Genomic DNA, 20243 nt, shown 5'->3' with positions numbered 1-20243 from the left:
GATCTCCTTTAGGATGGACTAGTTTCATCTCCTTGCCATCCAAGGGACTCTCAAGAGTCTCCAACACCACAGTTCAAAAGCATCAATTCTTCTGGCACTCAGCTTTCTTTATGGTCTAACTCTCACATCTGTACATGACTACTGGAAAAACCATAGCTTTGACTATACACACCTTTCAAACATGTATCTAACTCCACACAGTTACAACAACAAAAAACCCACTAATTATTTTGAAAACTAGAAAATAAGGGGGGAAACCCACCAAATATTTATCTTGTCTTTCTTCTCAAAAGTTACTTTGAAGTAACCAAACCACTGACAAGGGCAAGAGTCTCTACAGAAGTATTCCAGAGACATGTTAAAATTAAAACCGCCATTTTTCAACCCTTAATGAACGAATGGACCAAGGACCAACCATCAGTGACTGCTAACTTTGAGAGGGACACAACCAGATAGGACAGGCTTCCTGATGGAGCTGATAACATAACTGCATGTCTACTGAGCAACATTTTTCTTTTTTCTCTTTTTATTTATTTTTTTTTTGGTTTTGTGAGGCTCAGTTTCTTAAATTCCTGAGAACCAGACAGCTTTGCCTTGCTCTTAAAGTCAAAATTAACATAACACTTTTCAGAAACTAGCTTTACCAGAAAAAAATAAGCCTCTAGATCTAACTACCGTTTTACATGAAAAGCATAGACTATATTTTCACTGAAACTAAAGGAATAAACAAACAAAATCAGACCCTGAGAAGCTGCACAGCAGTGCTCTTCAAAGTGTGGTCCACAGACAGGTGCAGAATTCAAAGTAAGCATTAGAAACTTTATAACAAATTTTTTTATGCGCCTGGTATGCCTTTTTCCTGGAAAATTTTGTACTTCTCTCACCTTGGGCTGGTGAAAAAAAGTTTAAATGCAAAGCTAAGAAACTTATACATTTTGTATACAAAAGAAAAACTAAAGGCAACTTTTGAAAACAGAAATAATGTAATTAAAGATAACCTTAAAGATTAATCTGGCAGCAATAAAAACTGTCAACAGGACAGACTTTAGAAATGGGAAAGGGTAATTTGGGTGTCCACAGACTTGGAATGAGCACCTTCTACTTCTGGAATACTTACAATACTTACTTTACATCTTTTCCTTTAACTTCATAAAAACCACCCAAGACTTGAGTCCTGGCTCTGCTACTTACTAGCACTGAAGCCCTGTATCCTAATGTTTTAAATGGAATAGCAATAAGGGCATTTCCTGACCAGTCCTACGCAGTCTTCTGAAGCGTGAACTGTTTGTTTGTGGACACACTGCTTGCTACCATCCAAGCTCAACAACTGGAGGGAAGAAGCAACAGATGTCGGGTGACTGGCCAGTTCCTCTAGGAACTGCCACAATTCGTGGCATAAAACAATGGTTTCTAAACAGAGAAAGATCACAATCAAACAAAAAAACAAGATATCCCGATGTGCTCCACTACAAACATTGTTTGTGAAACATAAAAGGTCATTTGAGGAACAGCCAATGAACAACTAATTAGCAGAACAAACAAGAATCATTTTGAAGGAAAAAGCTACAGAGGACAGAACTTTAAATTACTCCGTTTTGAATGGTTTCTTTTCCATGACTATATATAAAAGGTTTTTTTGTGGAAATCATGAGGTCATTGTTTTCCAGTCTTCACTATAGGAAACAGCTGTGGAGAAGGGCACAGAGCTCACTGTCCCATTCAGCAGCCCCGCACTGTGACGAGCGCACAGATGGCCACAGGAAGAATCCACCGAACCACACACCAATAACAAAACAGAAGTGGCAGAGGCAACCGCAACACTCTACACCCCACCAAGGAAGACAGAAAACAGCTAGCTCGGGACAAGCATCTGCAGTATTACATCTGTATCAATTTCAGAGAGATTTCCAATTCAGACCACATCAGCGCCTTTCTACATGGGTCACTGAAAACTTAAGGTGATTCAATTTATGTCCCCGCCTGATAGATGACAGACATTCAACAAATGTAAAACCACCACACGAGACTTCCTAGGGCTCTTATGCTCACTGATGCTGAAGCTGAAACTCCAATACTATGTGAACTGTCTAAAACTGAACTTACCCATCCACCTGCAGAATGGTTTTCCACTGGGCTTTCAGTCTTGAAAAGCACCGTCCTAAGGCGCACTTACAAATCATCCACTTTATCTTCATCTCTCCATCTCTCTACCCTTCATGTTAAGCTGCCAAACACTGTCAACTCTGCTTTAATGTGCATTTTTTTAATATGTTCAAAAGTTAGAGGAAAGGAGCAGGAGACAAGGAATGAGAAATAAACTGAATGCAACCCAGTCTATTATGGGGTATGTAACTCTCCCTTACAAGACCACCTGGGCCTCTGGTGAAACCTGTCCAATAATAAAAATACACTGAGATGAGGCAGTTCATTCCGTTTTCAGACAACTTGCTCAAAAAATTCTGTATACTGAGGTATACCACCCCCTTCTCCAATTTCTCCCCTTCTCTCTCAAGGCCTAAAGCCTAAGTGTTAACTCACAGTCCTCAGAGGTCTGGCCCATCTGTGTACAACAGAAATGACCCATCACCGGCACCTCGATGTTTACAGCTGAGGCGGGTCTGCAAGCTGTCCTTCCTTGCTGAGGCGCTTTCAGTTCAGATTAACCAAGCACCTCCAAGAGGTGCTGGGCAAGACAGACTCGCTGCCCTAGAGGGTCTCGCAGTGGCGTGGAGGAGACAGACATGAACAGGTTTAGGAAACAGAATCCTCTTGCCTCTGAGAGGAAATTTTTCTACCCTTTTGACAGTTATGCAATATGAGGATTATCTGATCCTTGGAAGAATGTATGACTAAATTCATCCAATTCTGTTATCTTCTGGGGGAACAGGCAGTTCTTTTAATAACTATTTCAATTTCTCCCTCAGTTATCAGTCAGCCAGGTTTTCTTACTGTAACATTATTATTAGTTTGTTTTGTTTAAAGTTGTGGATTTTATCAGTGACAGGCAGACATCCAGCAAAAACGGTTTTTTCCCCCAAATTAATGTAGATACTTTACCCTAAAATTCACACAGGATTAGTTTCTGAAACTTGACAAAAATGATTCAAAAATCTTTCTGGAGAACTTGTAAAGAGCAAGATAACACTTCTTACCCAATAAACTCAGTACTTCTCTGCACTGGTTTTAATCATGTCTATTATTGCAGAACAAAAATAAATGTTCCACAGTGGGAGGGAAAAAAGAATAGCATGAAAAGAACAAGCAACAACAATGCCATGTGGTACCAATAAAAGTACTGATGAAACAGAATACAGAATTCAAAAATAGACCATAAAACTCTAAATACGGAGAAGACTTCTATAAATAAGCAGGGTGATAATAAGGTTGGGGTAACAATACCAGTTAACACTCACTAGCATTGACGACATGTCAGGCCCTCGGCCAAGTTTTTCTCTTGTTTTTTTTTTTTTTTTAAAATGAGGTAGATATATTCTTATCCACATTTAACAAATGAGGAAACTAAGCCCAGAGTTAAGTGCTCGAGGTCCCGTAGCTAGTAAGTGGTGCAGCCATGACTGAAACACAGGCTCTCTGGCTCCTCAGTCCAGGTTCTCAACCACTCACTACACTATATAAGATGGGAAATCTCAAACCTGAAAATAAATCCCCACTTTCCACATGCACTAAACTAAACCAAACCCCAAACTACTGGAAGAGAAATATTTCAGAACATAATGGAAAAAACAAAAAATAAAATAGAAAAATTATCCTGTATGAAAGCGTAACTTTTCAGCTATATAGTAACAAAAACAATAAGGAAAAAGGACAGGTTCAAAAACATTAAAACCTTCTGTAATATACAAAAGTAACAAAACTAAAAGAGCAATAGACTGAGAGAAGTGTCTGTATCAAATGTCTCAAGGTTTATGAAGGTGTTGCCTTACACACATTACACTATTCTATAAAGAGCTATTATAAAGTTTCCCAAAAGAACCTTCAAAATCCCAAGGGGCACCATGACCATCAAGTAGGATTTATTTCTGGAATGAGGGGGGTTCAACATACGAAAATCAGTCAATGTAATACACCACATCAATAGCTCAGTTGGTAAAGAATCCACCTGCAATGCAGGAGACCCCGGTTCAATTCCTGGGTCAGGAAGATCCTCTGGAGAAGGCATAGGCTACCCACTCCAGTATTCTTGGGCTTTCCTTATGGCTCAGCTAATAAAGAATCCGCCTGCAATGTGGGAGACCTGGGTTCGATCCCTGGGTTGGGAAGATCTCCTGGAGAAGGGAAAGGCTACCCACTCCAGTATTCTGGCCTGGAGAATTCCATGGACACTACTGAGCAACTTCACTTCACTTCAAAATGCCACATCAATAGAATGAAAGAAAACTACCACACAATCATCTCAATTGATTCAGAGACAGCACATGACAAAACTCAACACTCTCCCATGACAAAGACACTCAAACTAAGAAGAAAACTTAATGTGATAAAACCAGTATCTAAAAAGTGCACAGCTAACGTCACACTCAATTGTGAAACACTGAAAGCCTTTCCCCTGAGATGAAGAAACAAGACAAGGATGCCCATTTTCACCACCTCTATTAAATAGAATATTGGAATTTCTAGCCAGAACAACTAGGCAAGAAAGTGGAAGGGGGAATAAATTAAGAGCCTGGGATTGGCAGTTACAAACAGATAAATAACAAGATCCTATTGTATAGCACAGAGAACTATATTCAATATCTTATAGTAAACTATAATGAAAAGGAAATGAAAAAGAACATATATATGTAACAACCACTTTGCTGTACACCAGAAACTAAAGTAAATCAACTAAGCTTTATTTAAAAAAAATATATATATATAAAAGGTATCCTAACTAGAGAGAAAGATAAAATTCTGTTTGCAAAGAAAATGATCTTATATGTAGAAAATCCTGAGGATTCACAGAAGACTGAGACAGCTAATAGATGAATTCAGCAAAGTGCAGGATATAATATCAACATTAAAAAAAAATTAGTTCCATTTCTATACACTAGCAATGAACAATCCAAAAAGGAAACTATGAAAACAGTTTCAAGTATATAACAACATCAAAAAGGATAAAATAATTAGGAATAAATTTAACCAAGGATGTGAAAAACTTATACATTGAAAACTGTAAACCTTAAGTGACAAAAATTAAAGACAACATATTTATAAAAGACACTGCAGTTCATGGATTGAAAGAATAGTGTTGTGATACTGATTCTACACAAAGCAACCTACAGACTTCAGTGCAATCCCTATAACAATCCCACTGCCATTTTCTGCAAAAATAAAAGCCTATTCTGAAGTTCATATGGAATCTTCAGGGACTCCAAAGCCAAAACAATCTTGAAAAAGAAGAACAAATCTGAAGGACTCAAACTTCTGATTTCAAAACCTACTACACAGCTGCAGTAAAGAAAACAGTGTGCTGAAAAACTGATAGGAAACAAAGACAGATATACAGATGGATGGGACAGAACAGAGAGCCCAGAAATAAACCCTCATCTATACAACTGGTTTTTCACAAGGGCCCCAAGACCATTCAACAAAGAAAAAACAGTAGTCCTTCCAACAATGGTGCTGGGAAAACTAAATACCCACAGACAAAAGAACCTTACACCATATACAAAGGTTAATTCAAAATGCGTCAAAGGTCTAAATATAAGAGCTAAAATATACAATTTTTAGTAGAAAACAGGGAAAACTTCATGACATTAAATTTGGCAATGATTACTTGGATACGATGCCAAAAGCAAAGGTAACAAAAGAAAAAACAAAGATGAACTGGACTTCATCACAATTAAAAACTTTGTACACCAAGGGACAGTTATTAAGAGAGTGAAACAACCCACAGAATGGGAGAAAATACTTGCTAATCATATATCATGAGGGATTAACATCCATAATATATAAAGAACTCCTACAACTCAACAATAACAACAATCCAGTTTAAAAATGAGGAAAGTCCTTGGACAGACACTTCTCCAAAGAAGATATACAAATGCCAAGAAGCACTTGATAAGATAATCCAAGTCAATAGTTAAGTCATTAATGACTAATGATCCTTAGTCATTCAGTTCAGTTCACTTCAGTTCAGTTGCTCAGTCATGTCCGACTCTTTGCAACCCCATGAATCACAGCACGCCAGGCCTCCCTGTCCATCACCAACTCCCGGAGTTCACCCAAACTCAAGTCCATCAAGTTGGTGATGGCATCCAGCCATCTCATCCTCTGTCGTCCCCTTCTCCTCCTGCCTGCAATCCCTCCCAGCAGCAGGGTCTTTTCCAATGAGCCAACTCTTCATGTGAGGTGGACAAAGTATTGGGAGTTTCAGCTTTAGCATCAGTCTTTCCAATGAACACCCAGGACTGATCTCCTTTAGCATGGACTGGTTGGATCTCCCTGCAGTCCAAGGAACTCTCAGGAGTCTTCTCCAACACCACACTTCAAAAGCATCAATTCTTCGGCGCTCAGCTTTCTTCACAGTCCAACTCTCACATCCATACATGACCACTGGAAAAACCATAGCCTTGACTAGACGGACCTTTGTTGGCAAAGTAAGGTCAGAGACTTACTTTTTAATATGCTGTCTAGGTTGGAGAAGGAAATGGCAACCCACTCCAGTATTCTTGCCTGAAAAATCCCATGGACGGAGGAGCCTGGTGGGCTACAGTCCAAGGGGTCCACTGAGCGACTTCACTTCACTTCAGGTTGGTCATAACTTTCCTTCCAAGGAGTAAGCATCTTTTAATTTCATGGCTGCAGTCACCATCTGCAGTGATTTTGGAGTCCAAAAAAATAAAGTCTGACACTGCTTCCACTGTTTCCCCATCTACTTCCCATGAAGTGATGGGACCGGATGCCATGATCTTCATTTTCTGAATGTTGAGCTTTAAGCCAACCTTTTCACTCTCCTCTTTCACTTTCATCAAGAGGCTTTTTAGTTCCTCTTCACTTTCTGCCATAAGGGTGGTGTCATCTGCATATATGAGGTTACTGATATTTCTCCCAGCAATCCTGGTTCCAGCTTGTGCTTCTTCCAGTCCAGCGTTTCTCATGATGTACTCTGCATGTAAGTTAAATAAGCAGGGTGACAATATACAGCCCTGACGTACTCCTTTTCCTATTTGGAAAAAGTCTGTTGTTCCATGTCCAGTTCTAACTGTTGCTTCCTGACCTATATAGGTTTCTCAAGAGGCAGGTCAGGTGGTCTGGTATTCCCATCTCTTACAGAATTTTCCACAGTTTATTGTGGAAAGTCAAAGGCTTTGGCATAGTCAATAAAGCAGAAATAGATGTTTTTCTGGAACTCTCTTGCTTTTTCTATGATCCAGCAGATGTTGGCAATTTGATCTCTGGTTCCTCTGCCTTTTCTAAAATGCGGTTGAACATCAGGAAGTTCACGGTTCATGTGTTGCTGAAGCCTGACTTGGAGAATTTTGAGCATTACCTTACTAGCGTGTGAGATGAGTCAACTGTGTGGTAGTTTGAGCATTCTTTGGCATTGCCTTTCTTTGGGATTGGAATGAAAACTGACCTTTTCCAGTCCTGTGGCCACTGCTGAGTTTTCCAAACTTGCTGGCATATTGAGTGCAGCACTTTCACAGCATCATCTTTCAGGATTTGAAATAGCTCAACTGGAATTCCATCACCTCCACTAGCTTTGTTCGTAGCGATGCTTTCTAAGGGCCACTTGACTTCACATTCCAGGATGTCTGGCTCTAGGTGAGTGATCACACCACTGTGATTATCTTGATCGTGAAGATCTTTTTTGTACAGTTCTTCTGTGTATTCTTGCCACCTCTTCTTAATATCTTCTGCTTCTGTTAGGTCCATACCATTTCTGTCCTTTATCGAGCCCATCTTTGCATGAAATGTTCCCTTGGTAGCTCTAATTTTCTTGAAGAGATCTCTAGTCTTTCCTGTTCTGTTGTTTTCCTCTATTTCTTTGCATTCATCGCTGAGGAAGGCTTTTTTATCTCTCCTTGCTATTCTTTGGAACTCTGCATTCAGATGTTTATATCTTTCCTTTTCTCCTTTGCTTTTTGCTTCTCTTCTTTTCTTCTTTTCGCAGCTATTTGTAAGGCCTCCTCAGACAGCTTTTTTGCATTTCTTTTCCATGGGGATGGTCTTGATCCCTGTCTCCTGTACAATGTCATGAACCTCCATCCATAGTTCATCAGGTACTCTATCAGATTTAGTCCCTTCAATCTATTTCTCACTTCCACTGTAGTCACAAGGGATTTGATTTAGGTCATAGAGAAATGCAAATAAAAACAACAATTAGGTAACACTTCACACACGCATAACATGGTTATTTGAAAAAAAATGGAAAACAGCAAGTGTTGGCAAGGATGTGGAGAAATTGGAACCTTCATGCTTTGCTGGTGGCGATGTACAAAGGTGTGGTCACCGCGGGAAACAGTTTTACAGTTTCTCAAAAAGGGGGTTGAAAACAGTCAGACACAGCTGAGTAACTTTCATTTTCACAGGGCAAATTGCCCAATAAAAGAGGACTGGATGATTAAATTATTACTTAGCAGTATGACACCGTATGTATCATTAAACTTTAAACAGTGTAACGACTACAATTTAGAAACATGGGGAAAAGTTTTATAGATTGCATGAAAAAAAAAAAATCATAATCCAAAGCAGCTTGGCCAGAAGCTACGTAAAATGTGTACCATATACGTAGACAAGTACAAAATGTAGACAAGTACAAAAATGTAGACTGATGGCACTTCAAGGCAATGTGTTCAGTAAGTAGAGTGAGAACATGAATGTTATCATCACACTGCCCTGAGTTGAAGTTCAAGTTCTGTCCCTGGGAACATGTAGAGAACCAAACTACATCAAGGTCAGAGATCTAACCTTGCCTAAAGCATTACTCAGTGACCTGCTCCCCACCCATCCACCACCCTACCCTTCTGCTCCAACCACACTAGACCTTGAAATTTTTTGAATAAACCAAGTTGTTTGAGGTTCTAAGTCTTTGAACATGATGGGTTTTCCACCCTGTTTCCAACAGGCCTTTCCCACCTCTCCCTTTATCCACCAAGTGGATTCCTACCAAATCCTTCCAGACTCAGCCCAGGGGGCATGTCTTCAGTCCCCCACCACTCTCAGATTCCCCTTTTAGGTTTGCACGGCACTTCTGTATACACCTCTATCACAACACTCATCCAAACCTACTGCAATTGATTCTTTACCCCTGCCTTCCCTTCTAGACCCAGAATTCCCTACAGGCATGGACCATCTCACTCATCCTCGTACAGCCCGGTGCCTCCCAACACAGGACCAGCCCAAGCAATGTGCTCAATAAATCTGCAGGCTTAATGAATTATGTCTACAATACTTCAACCTGAATTTGACTCTTAATGGATATAAACTGATGTTTCTGCAGCTCCGTACAGAGCTGTATTCAGGGCTAAGAGCAGGAAGTCAACCAAAATAAGACAAGCTTCATGACTCAGCTTTCTTGGTTTTCCGCCTATCTCTCTGCCCCTTTAACAAGTCCAACAAGTCCTTCCCTCCTCCTATCCCCTTATTTTTAGTTTCCCCCAAGGGGCTGGCTGTGGGCTTCTGACTACACACTCAATACTCCTGGCTTTAGTTATCACCTCTATGCAGCTGAATTCAAGCTATCAAGATTCCTTCTTCGATATCCCATGACCCCAACCCCACATGTTCAAATTACAGTCATGATCTTCTCTGCCCTCAGTGCCCCTTTTTGGACTGCTCCATCTCTGCCAGCGCTCCCCTTACTGTCTCCATCACCCAGGTCTGACCCTGGTGTTTCCTTTGCCTCTCCATCTCTTAGCTGGTGTTAATCGCTCAGTCGTGTCACACTCTGTATTTTAAAGAAATGCAGCCTGCCAGGCTCCTCTGTCCATGGCATTCTCTAGGCAAGAATACTGGAGAGGGCAGCCAGTCCCTTCTCCAGGGGATCTTCTGGACCCAGGGATCAAACCCAGGTCTCCTGCACTGCAGGTGGATTCTTTACCATTTGAGCCACCACGGAAGCCCTAATGGAGTCTCCTTAATGATGTCACGACATCCTCCAAAATGTCTCTGGATTCACCCTTTCCTCCACCTCACGTGGCTTCTGTGACTGCCTTCTCCAAACCCTTACCTTCTCCTCCATTGTATTCAATTTTGCTCACCATCAGACCCATTTTTCTGAAACCTCTTTTTCCATCAAACCAGAGTCTGCCCAGCTCAAGAAGCCTCCACTGAATCACTGCTGACTACTGCCTCAAGGCTAAATAGTTGTGGCAGGCTTTCATGGCCACACCTAATCTCTCCCCTTTCACCTCCTCAGCCATCTACAGTTAATTCCCCTTGTCACCCAATCAGTGGTTCTCAACCAGGGGCAATTTTGCCCCCCAGGGGACATCTGGCAAAGTCTGGAGACAGTTTAGATTGTCACGACTGGGGTGGGGGCAGGAGAGTACTACCTGCGCCTAGTGGGGAGAGGACCGGTACGCTGCTCAGCATCCTGCAACACCAGGACAGCCCCCACAGCAAAGACTCACCCAGCCAATAATGCCAGGTATGTCAACAGGGCCAAGGCTGGGAAAACCGCTCCAAACCCCAGGCCCCTGCAGCAGAGAGCCCAGGGCCTCCTTACCCCAGACGCTGTGCCTTTACTCAGATTATTCCCCAACAGTCTGAAATGGCATCTCTCTCTCCTTTAATGGACCAAGCTTTATTTATCTTCAAATCCCATTTCTAAGCTACTTCCCACAGTTTTAAATATCACCTACAGACCAATGAGTCCCAAATCTTTATCTCTAGCCAGCCCCGATCTTCTGAACACCAGACTCCCTTATCCACCTGCCAACTAGACACCTCTCGAGTGTCCTATTTAACCCATCTGAAACTGAACTCCAGAGCTGCTGCTCCTCAAGTAAGTGCACAGCACCAGTAATCACCCTGCTGCTCAAAACAAATACCAGGGACTTACCCTGACTGCTCCCCTCTGCCTCAGCGCCTTCCCTGGAATCAATCCTTTAGCAAGTCCCGTCGAGTCTACCTCCAGATACATCTCAACTCCACCTGGTTCTCCATCCTATGCCCCACCGGTAGGTAGCTTTACCTTCGCAAAGCCTCCTAACTGGCCTCCCTGCTTCCAGTCTGTGTTAACTATTCAGACTCAGAACGTGATCACTTTACATTTCAAGATCATGCCAGAACTCTGCTTAAAATCTGCAACAGCTCCCCACTGCTCTTAGAATCAAACCTAATCCTTTCCTCTTGCCCTACAAGGGGGTCCTATAGGCCCCACCTCTGCACACCCAGCCCCCTTTTCCAGCTTCATCTATCAGATGCCCCACCCAGCTCTCTAAGCCATGAAAAAGGCCTGTCAAGACTTTCAAATGTACCCCCAGCCCTGCCCCTGCAGGGCCTTTTGAATACATTTTAATCTCCCTACCTGGTCATTACTCTCTCTCATACACCTTAGCTTTATCTTCTTAGCTCTAATTATTTTACTTTTGTATTTATTTTTGGTTGTGCTTGGTCTACGCTGCTGTGTGAGAGCTCTCTCTAGCTGCAGTGAGCAGGGGTTGCTCTCTAGATGCACTCACTGGGGTGCCTCTCCTGCTGCAGAGCACAGGCTCTAGAGCACACAGGTTTCTGGACCTGCAGTTCCCAGGCTCCAGAGGAGACTCAACAGACACGGTGCACAGGCATAGTTGCTCCGCTGCACGTAGGATCTTCCTGGAACAGGGATCAAACTTGTATCCTCTGCACTGGCAGGCGGACTCTGAACCACTGAACCACCAGGGAAGTCCTCTAATAAATTTTAAATTTCACATTTACCAGTGTGTGCTGATGAATACATCTGCCTCCTCTGTAACAATAATAGTTTCAGGAAGGAATGGACCATGGGATCCGGCACCCTTTTTTACATTACTACGCTGTTTGGTTTACCCCTATATACCCAATGACTGGGGCTCCCAGGTGGCTCAGTGGTATAGAATCTGCCTGCTAATGCAGGATATGAGGGTTCCATCCCTGGGTCAGAAAGATCCCCTGAAGAAAGAAACAGCAACCCACAACAGTACTCTTGCCTGGATAATCACATGGACAGAGGAGCCTGGCTCCAGTCCATGGAGTCGCAGAGAGTCAGACACAACAGAACATGCACGTGTACCCAATGACTAGCGCAGCATGTGACATGAGTTAGGAGCTCCATACATTCATACATTCGCAGAAGCTTAACAGCCGGCAATGAATGAATGAATCTTCTACTTACACTTCTGCTCACCACAATTTCACCATTCTCTGAACCGCCCCACAAACTTTACCAGTCAATACAATTTTTTAAAAATTTCCCTATAATACTGGTAAGGTCTCTGATGGCTAGAACTCTGTCCCAGAATCCTCACACTTAATCCTCTATTCCCAACCCCTCCCCTAAACCAGTCCCTTTGTACACAATAACTGCTCAGTAAACATGGTGTAAGTCAGCAAATTCCACAGCTGCCCTGTGTATCTCTGTTCCCCAACTAGTCGTCTTTACGCTTTCCTTGCACTTTCTCATGAAGCTGCACACATCAGCTGGGCATGTACTGGAGAGAGAGCCACATGCTGAAGAAGCGTGGAGAATAGGCATACCCAGAGAACAAGCCTGACCCACGTGAAAGAAAGTAAGTTTGAAAATTAATGAATAGGGCAGCCACTTGTAAGAGGAAGCATATGTCAGGGGCGAGGCCCTAGCATGTAGCATGGATGGGTCAGTCTTGTCCTGCACAGGCTTTGACTGGGCAGTCTGGAGAGGGCCATCATCGGTGTAAACGCACGTTTCCTCTGTCTCAGCAACACCACAGCCAAGACTTACTCCTTAGAAAGGGAGACTAGATCCATGGTGAAGGACTGGCTAGACTGGCTAAAAACTATACAACCAAAACACATGAGTGGGCTTCCATTGTGTGTGCCAGCCATGAAGTTATGTCCGGCTCTTTTCAAGCCCATGGACCCGCTACAGCGGGCCAGGCTCCTCTGTCCATGGAATTCTCCAGGCAAGAACACTGGAGTGGATTGCTGTGCCCTCCTCCAGGGGATCTTCCTGACCCAGGGATTGAACTCAGGTCTCCCGCACTGCAGGCAGATTTTTTACCATCTGAGCCACCAGGGCATCTATACAACTGTTAAAAAGAATAACAAGGAGCTGGATGTTATTAACAAAAGACAATAAAAGCTATGCTATCTGTGATATAATTTCAAGTCCAGGATAGGGACATAGAGGAAAGTAAGCTGCAGGACTCTATGGGGACTGCGAGCCCATCCACCAGAAGATGTGTCTGTTATATGCATTTAAATGGTCTGAGAGGCCAATTTTTTAAGGAAGACTTCCAAAAGTACCGAAGCCTCAGGAGCAAGAGCACATGCATACAGCTAGCTGCAGCTGACCTTATTTTCACTACGATTTGGCACTGCAAGCTTAGAGGGAAAAAATGCTACATGTTTCAGCATGTCCACCCGGCCTGTTGGTACATTTTACGTTGAGACCTGTTGTTTCAGTGGCTGTGCTGATAAAGAGACACAGAACCAGAGCTCCGACCGGCATGGGGGGTGGCGGGTGGTGATAAACTCGCAGTCAGAACTCTCCCCCAGCCTCTAGCCAGCAGGTGAGCCTCAGTCTCCTCACCCAGAAAGGCTGAGGATCCCTCACACCTCACCCGAGTCTTCTTCCAAGTCTACAATTTGATGACAATCTCAGTGCCTTTCTCCTTCAAAGCTTTGGAATTCATAAACAGAGGTGACCGCGTTTGACAGACAAGGAAACAGGCCAGGAAGAGACAGTCTTTCTATTTAATACTGACATAAATCGGAAGGTGATCAACACAATTTCATTTTGTTTCCTACTTTTCAAATCAATTTGAGGGACACCCTGAAGTCAGATTACTTCTTAGGAACCACTGTGAGATGTCAAGGTACTAAACCACTCCATACAACCAGGAAAACTTTCACCATAGGTCTGTACATAAAACCAGAGCTCCCTAGTATAAGTCTGTGACAAAGTAAGTTGTGAATCTGAGCCAGTGAAGCCTGATGGCTAGCTTGTCTGCCACTACTCATTTATACACATACACTCCATTTGCAACCATTTATACACATATACTCCCTTTGTAACCCAAGAACTCTCACTAATAAATAAGCACTACCAGGCACCAAAGTTCAAGGGGAAAAATGTAGGAGAGAAAATTCGATTCATCAATTACTTTTTGTTTTACAGCAGATTTGGAAGGAGTCCCCCATAGTTCTTTTATCAGTAGATCACTCTGTTCCAGTTGTTCTTTGGAAGCACAATTTGAAAACTGCTGCTATAAAACCTATCTTTGTTACTTGAAAGATGACCATCCGCCTTTCACTTACTGCAAAAGGGCAGTGAGTACTAGAAATCAGAGAGCATCTGTACAAACCTGGAACACCCAAGTGAGCATCCTATGAAAGTTAGGACAATACACTTATTTTCTCTTAGAACACTGAGCACTCAAGTTTCAAAATGATTTACTTACCCTCACAGTTTTACTAAGAAGACAGTGATCCAAGGATCCTGCCAGTAAAGTCTAACTTTTACTCTAGAGCTGCAGCAAACAGAGAAGAAAAAGTAACAAGACAACATTAAAGGCTGGGAAAGGAAGGAAAACTTGCACTAAGGAAATTCAAAATACTTCTCCAACAGTTTCTTAACCTCAGCACTATTAACATGTGGGGCTGGATAATCCTTTTTGAGGGATACTGTCCTACATGTTGTATGATGTGTGTGTTTGTGTGTGCTCATTCATGTCTAACTTTTTGCCATCCCATGGACTGTAGCCCAGGAGAAGGCAATGGCACCCCACTCCAGTACTCTTGCCTGGAGAATCCCATGGATGGAGGAGCCTGGAAGGCTGAAGTCCATGGGGTCGCTGAGGGTGGGACACGACTGAGCGACTTCACTTTCACTTTTCACTTTCATGAATTGGAAAAGGAAATGGCAACCCACTCCAGTGTTCTTGCCTGGAGAACCCCAGGGACGGGGGAGCCTGATGGGCTGCCGTCTCTGGGGTCGCACAGAGTCGGACACGACTGACGTGACTTAGCAGCAGCAGCACCAGGACTGTAGCCTGCCAGACTCCTCTATCCACAGAATTTTTCAAGCAAGAATACTGGAGTGGTTGCTGCTTCCTACTCCAGGGGCTCCTTCTGACCCATGGATTGAACCTGTGTCTCTCGTGTCTCCTGCACTGGCAGGTGGATTCTTTACCACTGAGCCACCTGGGAAACCCATGTTGTATGACAGCCCCAAACCTGGAATCACCCCATTAGTTGCCAGCAGCAGCCCCACCCCAGCTGTGACACCCAAGTATGGGTCTCCAGACATCACCAAATGTCCCCAGGACTGGGGGGACAGGGGAGGCAGAAGTGCCCTGGCTGAGAACCACTACTGTAAGAGCAGGAGAAAAATGTCTGCGCAAAAAGAGAAAAAGATATAAGTGGCTGCTAGAGAAGTTTCTTAAAGCTTACCAAGATTGGACCACTCAACTTCTTTCATTCTGGAAAATGAAAATCCAACCTTAACAACCATCCAGCTTACCCAAAACCAAAAATCTGTTTTCCTGGCAAGCTCCTAAGGCTGAAATCAATGTAGTTAGACTCCTAATTGAAAATCTTACAAACAAAATTGTTAGTAACTTGAAATCGTAAGTCAACAAAAATACATTCAAAGACATATTAAGCATTTTTTTTTGCGCTCGCAAGGCAAATTATCTCAAGATGGTAAATTGTTTTTTATCTCCTCTGTCAACTGGTAGTGGCTGCCTGGAACCCAGAATTCAGCAGGATTCTGAATGTGAGTTCGAGAGAAACGAATCGGCCTCAAACAGCGATGTCTGCCACCAACAGGTGAGGGGGGCGTGGTGACTGGTATGTCAGCATCCACTGGCTTCCTGTTCCACGGTCTTTGTTTTTCACAGGTGCAGAGTCTTCCGCAAGTGAGAGTGCCTGGCATGAGGCAGGTGAGGCACTTTGGTAGGCCGCCTAAGAGAAAACCCCCTCCTTTACTCCTCTCTTCTATTAAGCCAGGAAAATCACATTCCACCTTCCTGCCTCCATGGCAGCCAGGGGCAGTCAAGCAACATGATTATAGTTAATGAGATGTCAGCAGAAGCCTGTGGAGGGGGCTTCTGGAGGAACTTTTATTTCCCTAATGACTTCCTGCCTTGCCTGGGTAGAATGCCCTGAGGTGACAAACATTAAGGAAAAACAGCCAGTAAGAACAACAGAATGGAAACACAGAAGCGGTCTGGGTTCTAAGTGGGCCCATAAAGTCACTGCACCACCTGAGAACCACCTAGCTCTAGACTTTTCACAGGTGAGCTAATTCAGCATCTTTATTGCGTAAGGCAAGGGCTTCCCTGGTAGCTCAATTGGTTAAGAATCTGCCTGCAATGCAGGAGACCCTGGTTCGATTTCTAGGTCGGGAAGATCCCCTGGAGAAGGGATAGGCTAACCACTCCAGTATTCTTGGGCTTGCCTGGTGACTCAGACGGTCAAGAATTCGCCTGTAATGCGGGAGACCTGGGTTCAATCCCTGGGTTGGGAAGATACCCTAGACGTGGGCATGGCAACCCACTCTAGTATTCTTGTCTGGAGAATCCCCATGGACACATGAGTTTGTGCAAGCTCCGGGAGGTGCTGATAGACAAGGAAGCCTGGCAGGCTGTAGTCCATGGGGTAGCAAAGAGCCAGATACAACTGAGCAACTAAGCACAGCACACACTGCTTAAGGAACCCTCATTGGGGTTCGCTCTTTCTAGGCTAAACGCATTCCTAACTCACTGAATGAATGCATGCAAAGTGAAATCTACTACGGGCTCAGAAGATTACATTTTTTTAAAATAGGGTCTCTAAGAATCTGTTCAACTTTGCCAAAGCATACTTTTCCAGAATTATTGACCCATTTCTGTGATCGCTTCTTAATGGATAAAAAAGTGAACACAACCTCTTAAAAAGCAATGAAAATGTTCACATACAAAAACGCTGTATAAGTTGATTTTCACATTTTGGAATAGAAAACCAAATTTAAGACACTGGGCCATGACCTTGCAAAGTTGGCAACTGCTGTGGCTACTTTCAGGCACATGCAAAAAGAAAAAGACTGATAGTAGCTGGTGGGCTGGCGTTCCCTCCTATTTTCTTATTTTGAGATCTCTGACATGAATCTCTTTTTTTTCCAGTCCCTATCCCTGTCAAGTATTTCCATTCAAATTTCCAAGATCAAATAGCGACCACTTTTTTTTAAGTAAAACAGGGTAGAGAAACATAAATAAAATGTAAGTAAAATGTATTAAAAGAGGAGGAGAATGTTGTTCCAAAGCAAGAAAGTAGGTCCTCAACCAAGAGCTGATTCCTTAGATAGCTGACCCTTTTATATTTTAATCAAATCATTTGCTTAAATAGATGTATTTTAGAAAGAAACTTCATAGCACCAACGGAAAGCCAGTACCATCTGCCACAAATAGAAGACAAATGTAAAACAAATCCAATGAAAACATATTCAATTCTAGCTACTGTTGCCTACTCAAGTCTTTAAACTGGAAGCTTGTTCTGTTATTTAAAAAAAAAAAAGGATGGGGGAGTGAGCAAGAACTGTTAAAGACGTGCTATCACCAAGCTGAGACTTTCTCTTTGGCATGATCAAAAAAGAAAGAGAACAGAAAAAGAATTAACTTTCTTACTGTGTGCTTTCCTTCTATTTACATCCGTTTCTCACCTGAATCCCAAATCATCCCAACAATCCCAAATCATCTTTCCCTTTTGCTTAGAATAAGAATCCATTTCCTATTACAGCCTAAATGATCCTACACCATCTGGCCCCAGCCCTCCACTCACTCTGCTCTCGGCTCTCACACACCCAAAAGATCCAAGGGCCACATCGAGCCCACTGCCTGTTTCTGTACAGCCCACGAGCGAAGAATAGTTTGTAGAGATGAATATTTGCAATCAATTTGATGACAGGGAACATTAATTTTGAACTCCAATTAAGCTAATCATTGTCCTCTCCGGAAAAAAAAAAAAAAAAAAGTCCCATTCTTTTCCTTGGTAGAGCTGTATCACAAAATACTGTATTCAATTATCATGTTTTTTTATTTTAGGCAGTTAAAAAAAAAAAAAAAGAGTAGAAATGTGTTTTCTGTTGTTATATAAGTAACTACCTCCTATCCCTGATTTTGCATTTTGACCAGCAGAGCCTAAAACACTTGCTATGTAGCCCTTTACAGAAAAAGTGCGCCCATCCCAAAGCTACCCTCTCGATCAAGTGCACCAAGTTCTTTCCCATCTCAGGACGTCCGCACTTTCCTTATTCCTGGGAACGGCTCTCCCCGGAGCTCCTCAAGGAGGGCTCTCCCTGTGGTTACTCAAGTCTCAGAAAGTCACTTCCTCCTAGAAGTCGCCCTAATCCTTTCCCCTTCCCATGTAATGTACCCCGCCAGCACATGAGTCACATCGCCAGCTTGTACCTCCTTCAAACCACTATCTGACATTACCTCGTTAACTTATTAATAATAAAACTTTTTAATAATAAAAATAATAATGGCAGCACTCATAGTACTACACACAATGGAAACACTTTACGTACCAGGTTGAAGCCTATAAAACTGCCAATCTGTAAGACAGAACGGTCAACAATGGGTAACTTCATAGGGTTCAACCCAACAAACCAACTTGTAAGCAGCTCACAACCCAACATACCAACTTGTAAGCCGCTCACAACCATCTATGAAGTAAGTACCAGAGCAGAAAACTGTGGCCCAGAGAGGCTGAGAAACCTGCCCGAGGTCAACCGCTTGTAGTGGCAAAACAAGGATCTATCTGAACCCAAGCTCAACATTCCCATCCCCAAGAATATAAATTTCCAGGAAACCGGACGGTCTTGCCCATTGTTCCATCCTTCCCCTGGGCCCACCGCACGCAGCAAGCCCTTAAATGCGCGATGAATCAATGAGTGAACGGCTCTCCTTGCAATCCGCACCATATGCCCGGACTCGCGCCCACTCCTCTTTCTTTAGGCACCCAGAGCATCAGTCCTTCGGCCGCGACGGAAGCGGGGAAGGAAGCCCTGAGCGGGCGGCTGCCCAAGGGCTCACCTTGAAGTCGCGGCTGTGCTGCGGGGTGTACTCCAAGGTCCAGAGGGCCCGCACCAGGTGCGCCAGCTGCTCGGTGACCTCGCCCTGGCCCTGCTCGCCGCGGCCCGCGGGCTGCTCGGGGTCAGGCGAGGGCTCGGGCCGCCCCGCCCGGTACTGGCCGAGCGCCAGGTACTCGGCGAAGAGCTCCGTGTTGCTGAGACACTGCAGCGTGGCGTTCATGAAGCACGTGTTGCCGTGGTTCCGGAGCCCCGCCACCCCGGGCACCGGCTCCGCGGCGCAGGCGGGCGGAGCGGGCGAGGCGGGAGGCGGCGGGCACGGCGGCGGCGGCGTGGGCGCGGCGGCCGGCCCGGGCGGGAAGCAGCTGCGGAGGCCACCGCGGTCCGGGGCGGCGCCCTCGGAGCTAAGGTGCGAAAGCGTGGACAGCGTCTTGAGGACGCGGCTCATGAAGCTGCCCACCGAGCGCGCCGACGAGGGCGAGGAGGGCGCGGCCGGCCCGGGGCCCCCGGCGCCGCCGCTGCCGCCCGCGCGGCCGCTCCGGAACAGCCGCTTGCTGAAGGAGCGCTTCTCCTTCCCGCCCGCCGCCGCCGCCGGCGGCCCGGGCCCGGGCGCCGTTACCTTGGACATGGCGGTGGCCGCCGACGCTCATCACCGCGCCCGCCCGCCCGGCCCGCGGCCCCGCCACGGCCGCCGCCGCATCCCGCCGCGCCGCGCCTCACCGGGCCGGGGGACTTGATGCCCCACACACCTCAGAGCGCCGCCGAGCAAGCCAGCGAGCCAGCTAGCCAGCCGCGGCCGGCGGGGCGGGCGGGTGCGCGCGAGATCCGCCCAGCTGGGTCGCTCACGTGACCCGCCTCCAGGGCTGCCCGCCCTGCGCTGAAGCCGCTGCGGCCGCCATGTTGACTGAGGGAACGGAGCTGCCTCCTCAGTCAAATGCAATGACTGGCGGCTCCGGGCGCGGTCCTTCTGCATGAAGCCCGAGAGAGGCCATGTCTAGTGTGGGCAAGGTCCAGGCGCCGCCGGGGAGCGCTCGGCTCGCGCAGCGTGGTGGACCCTCGGGGCGGG

At 44.8% G+C, this 20243-nt stretch overlaps 1 protein-coding gene across 1 annotated transcript in view; it reads right to left on the bottom strand.

The window, feature by feature from the left end:
• Window positions 1–19820, bottom strand: part of USP31 (ubiquitin specific peptidase 31) — an 83291-nt gene extending 63471 nt beyond the window's left edge. Inside the window, exon 1 of the mRNA XM_027528050.1 lies at window positions 19182–19820. Within this exon, the coding sequence (XP_027383851.1) occupies window positions 19182–19805 (624 nt within the window). The 5' untranslated portion in view covers window positions 19806–19820. The remainder of the gene's footprint in view (window positions 1–19181) is intronic.
• Window positions 19821–20243: the final 423 nt, after the last annotated feature.

This window comes from Bos indicus x Bos taurus, chromosome 25, assembly GCF_003369695.1.
Source record: "Bos indicus x Bos taurus breed Angus x Brahman F1 hybrid chromosome 25, Bos_hybrid_MaternalHap_v2.0, whole genome shotgun sequence".
Taxonomy (NCBI): domain Eukaryota; kingdom Metazoa; phylum Chordata; class Mammalia; order Artiodactyla; family Bovidae; genus Bos; species Bos indicus x Bos taurus.
This window is presented reverse-complemented; position numbering and strand designations above follow the sequence as displayed.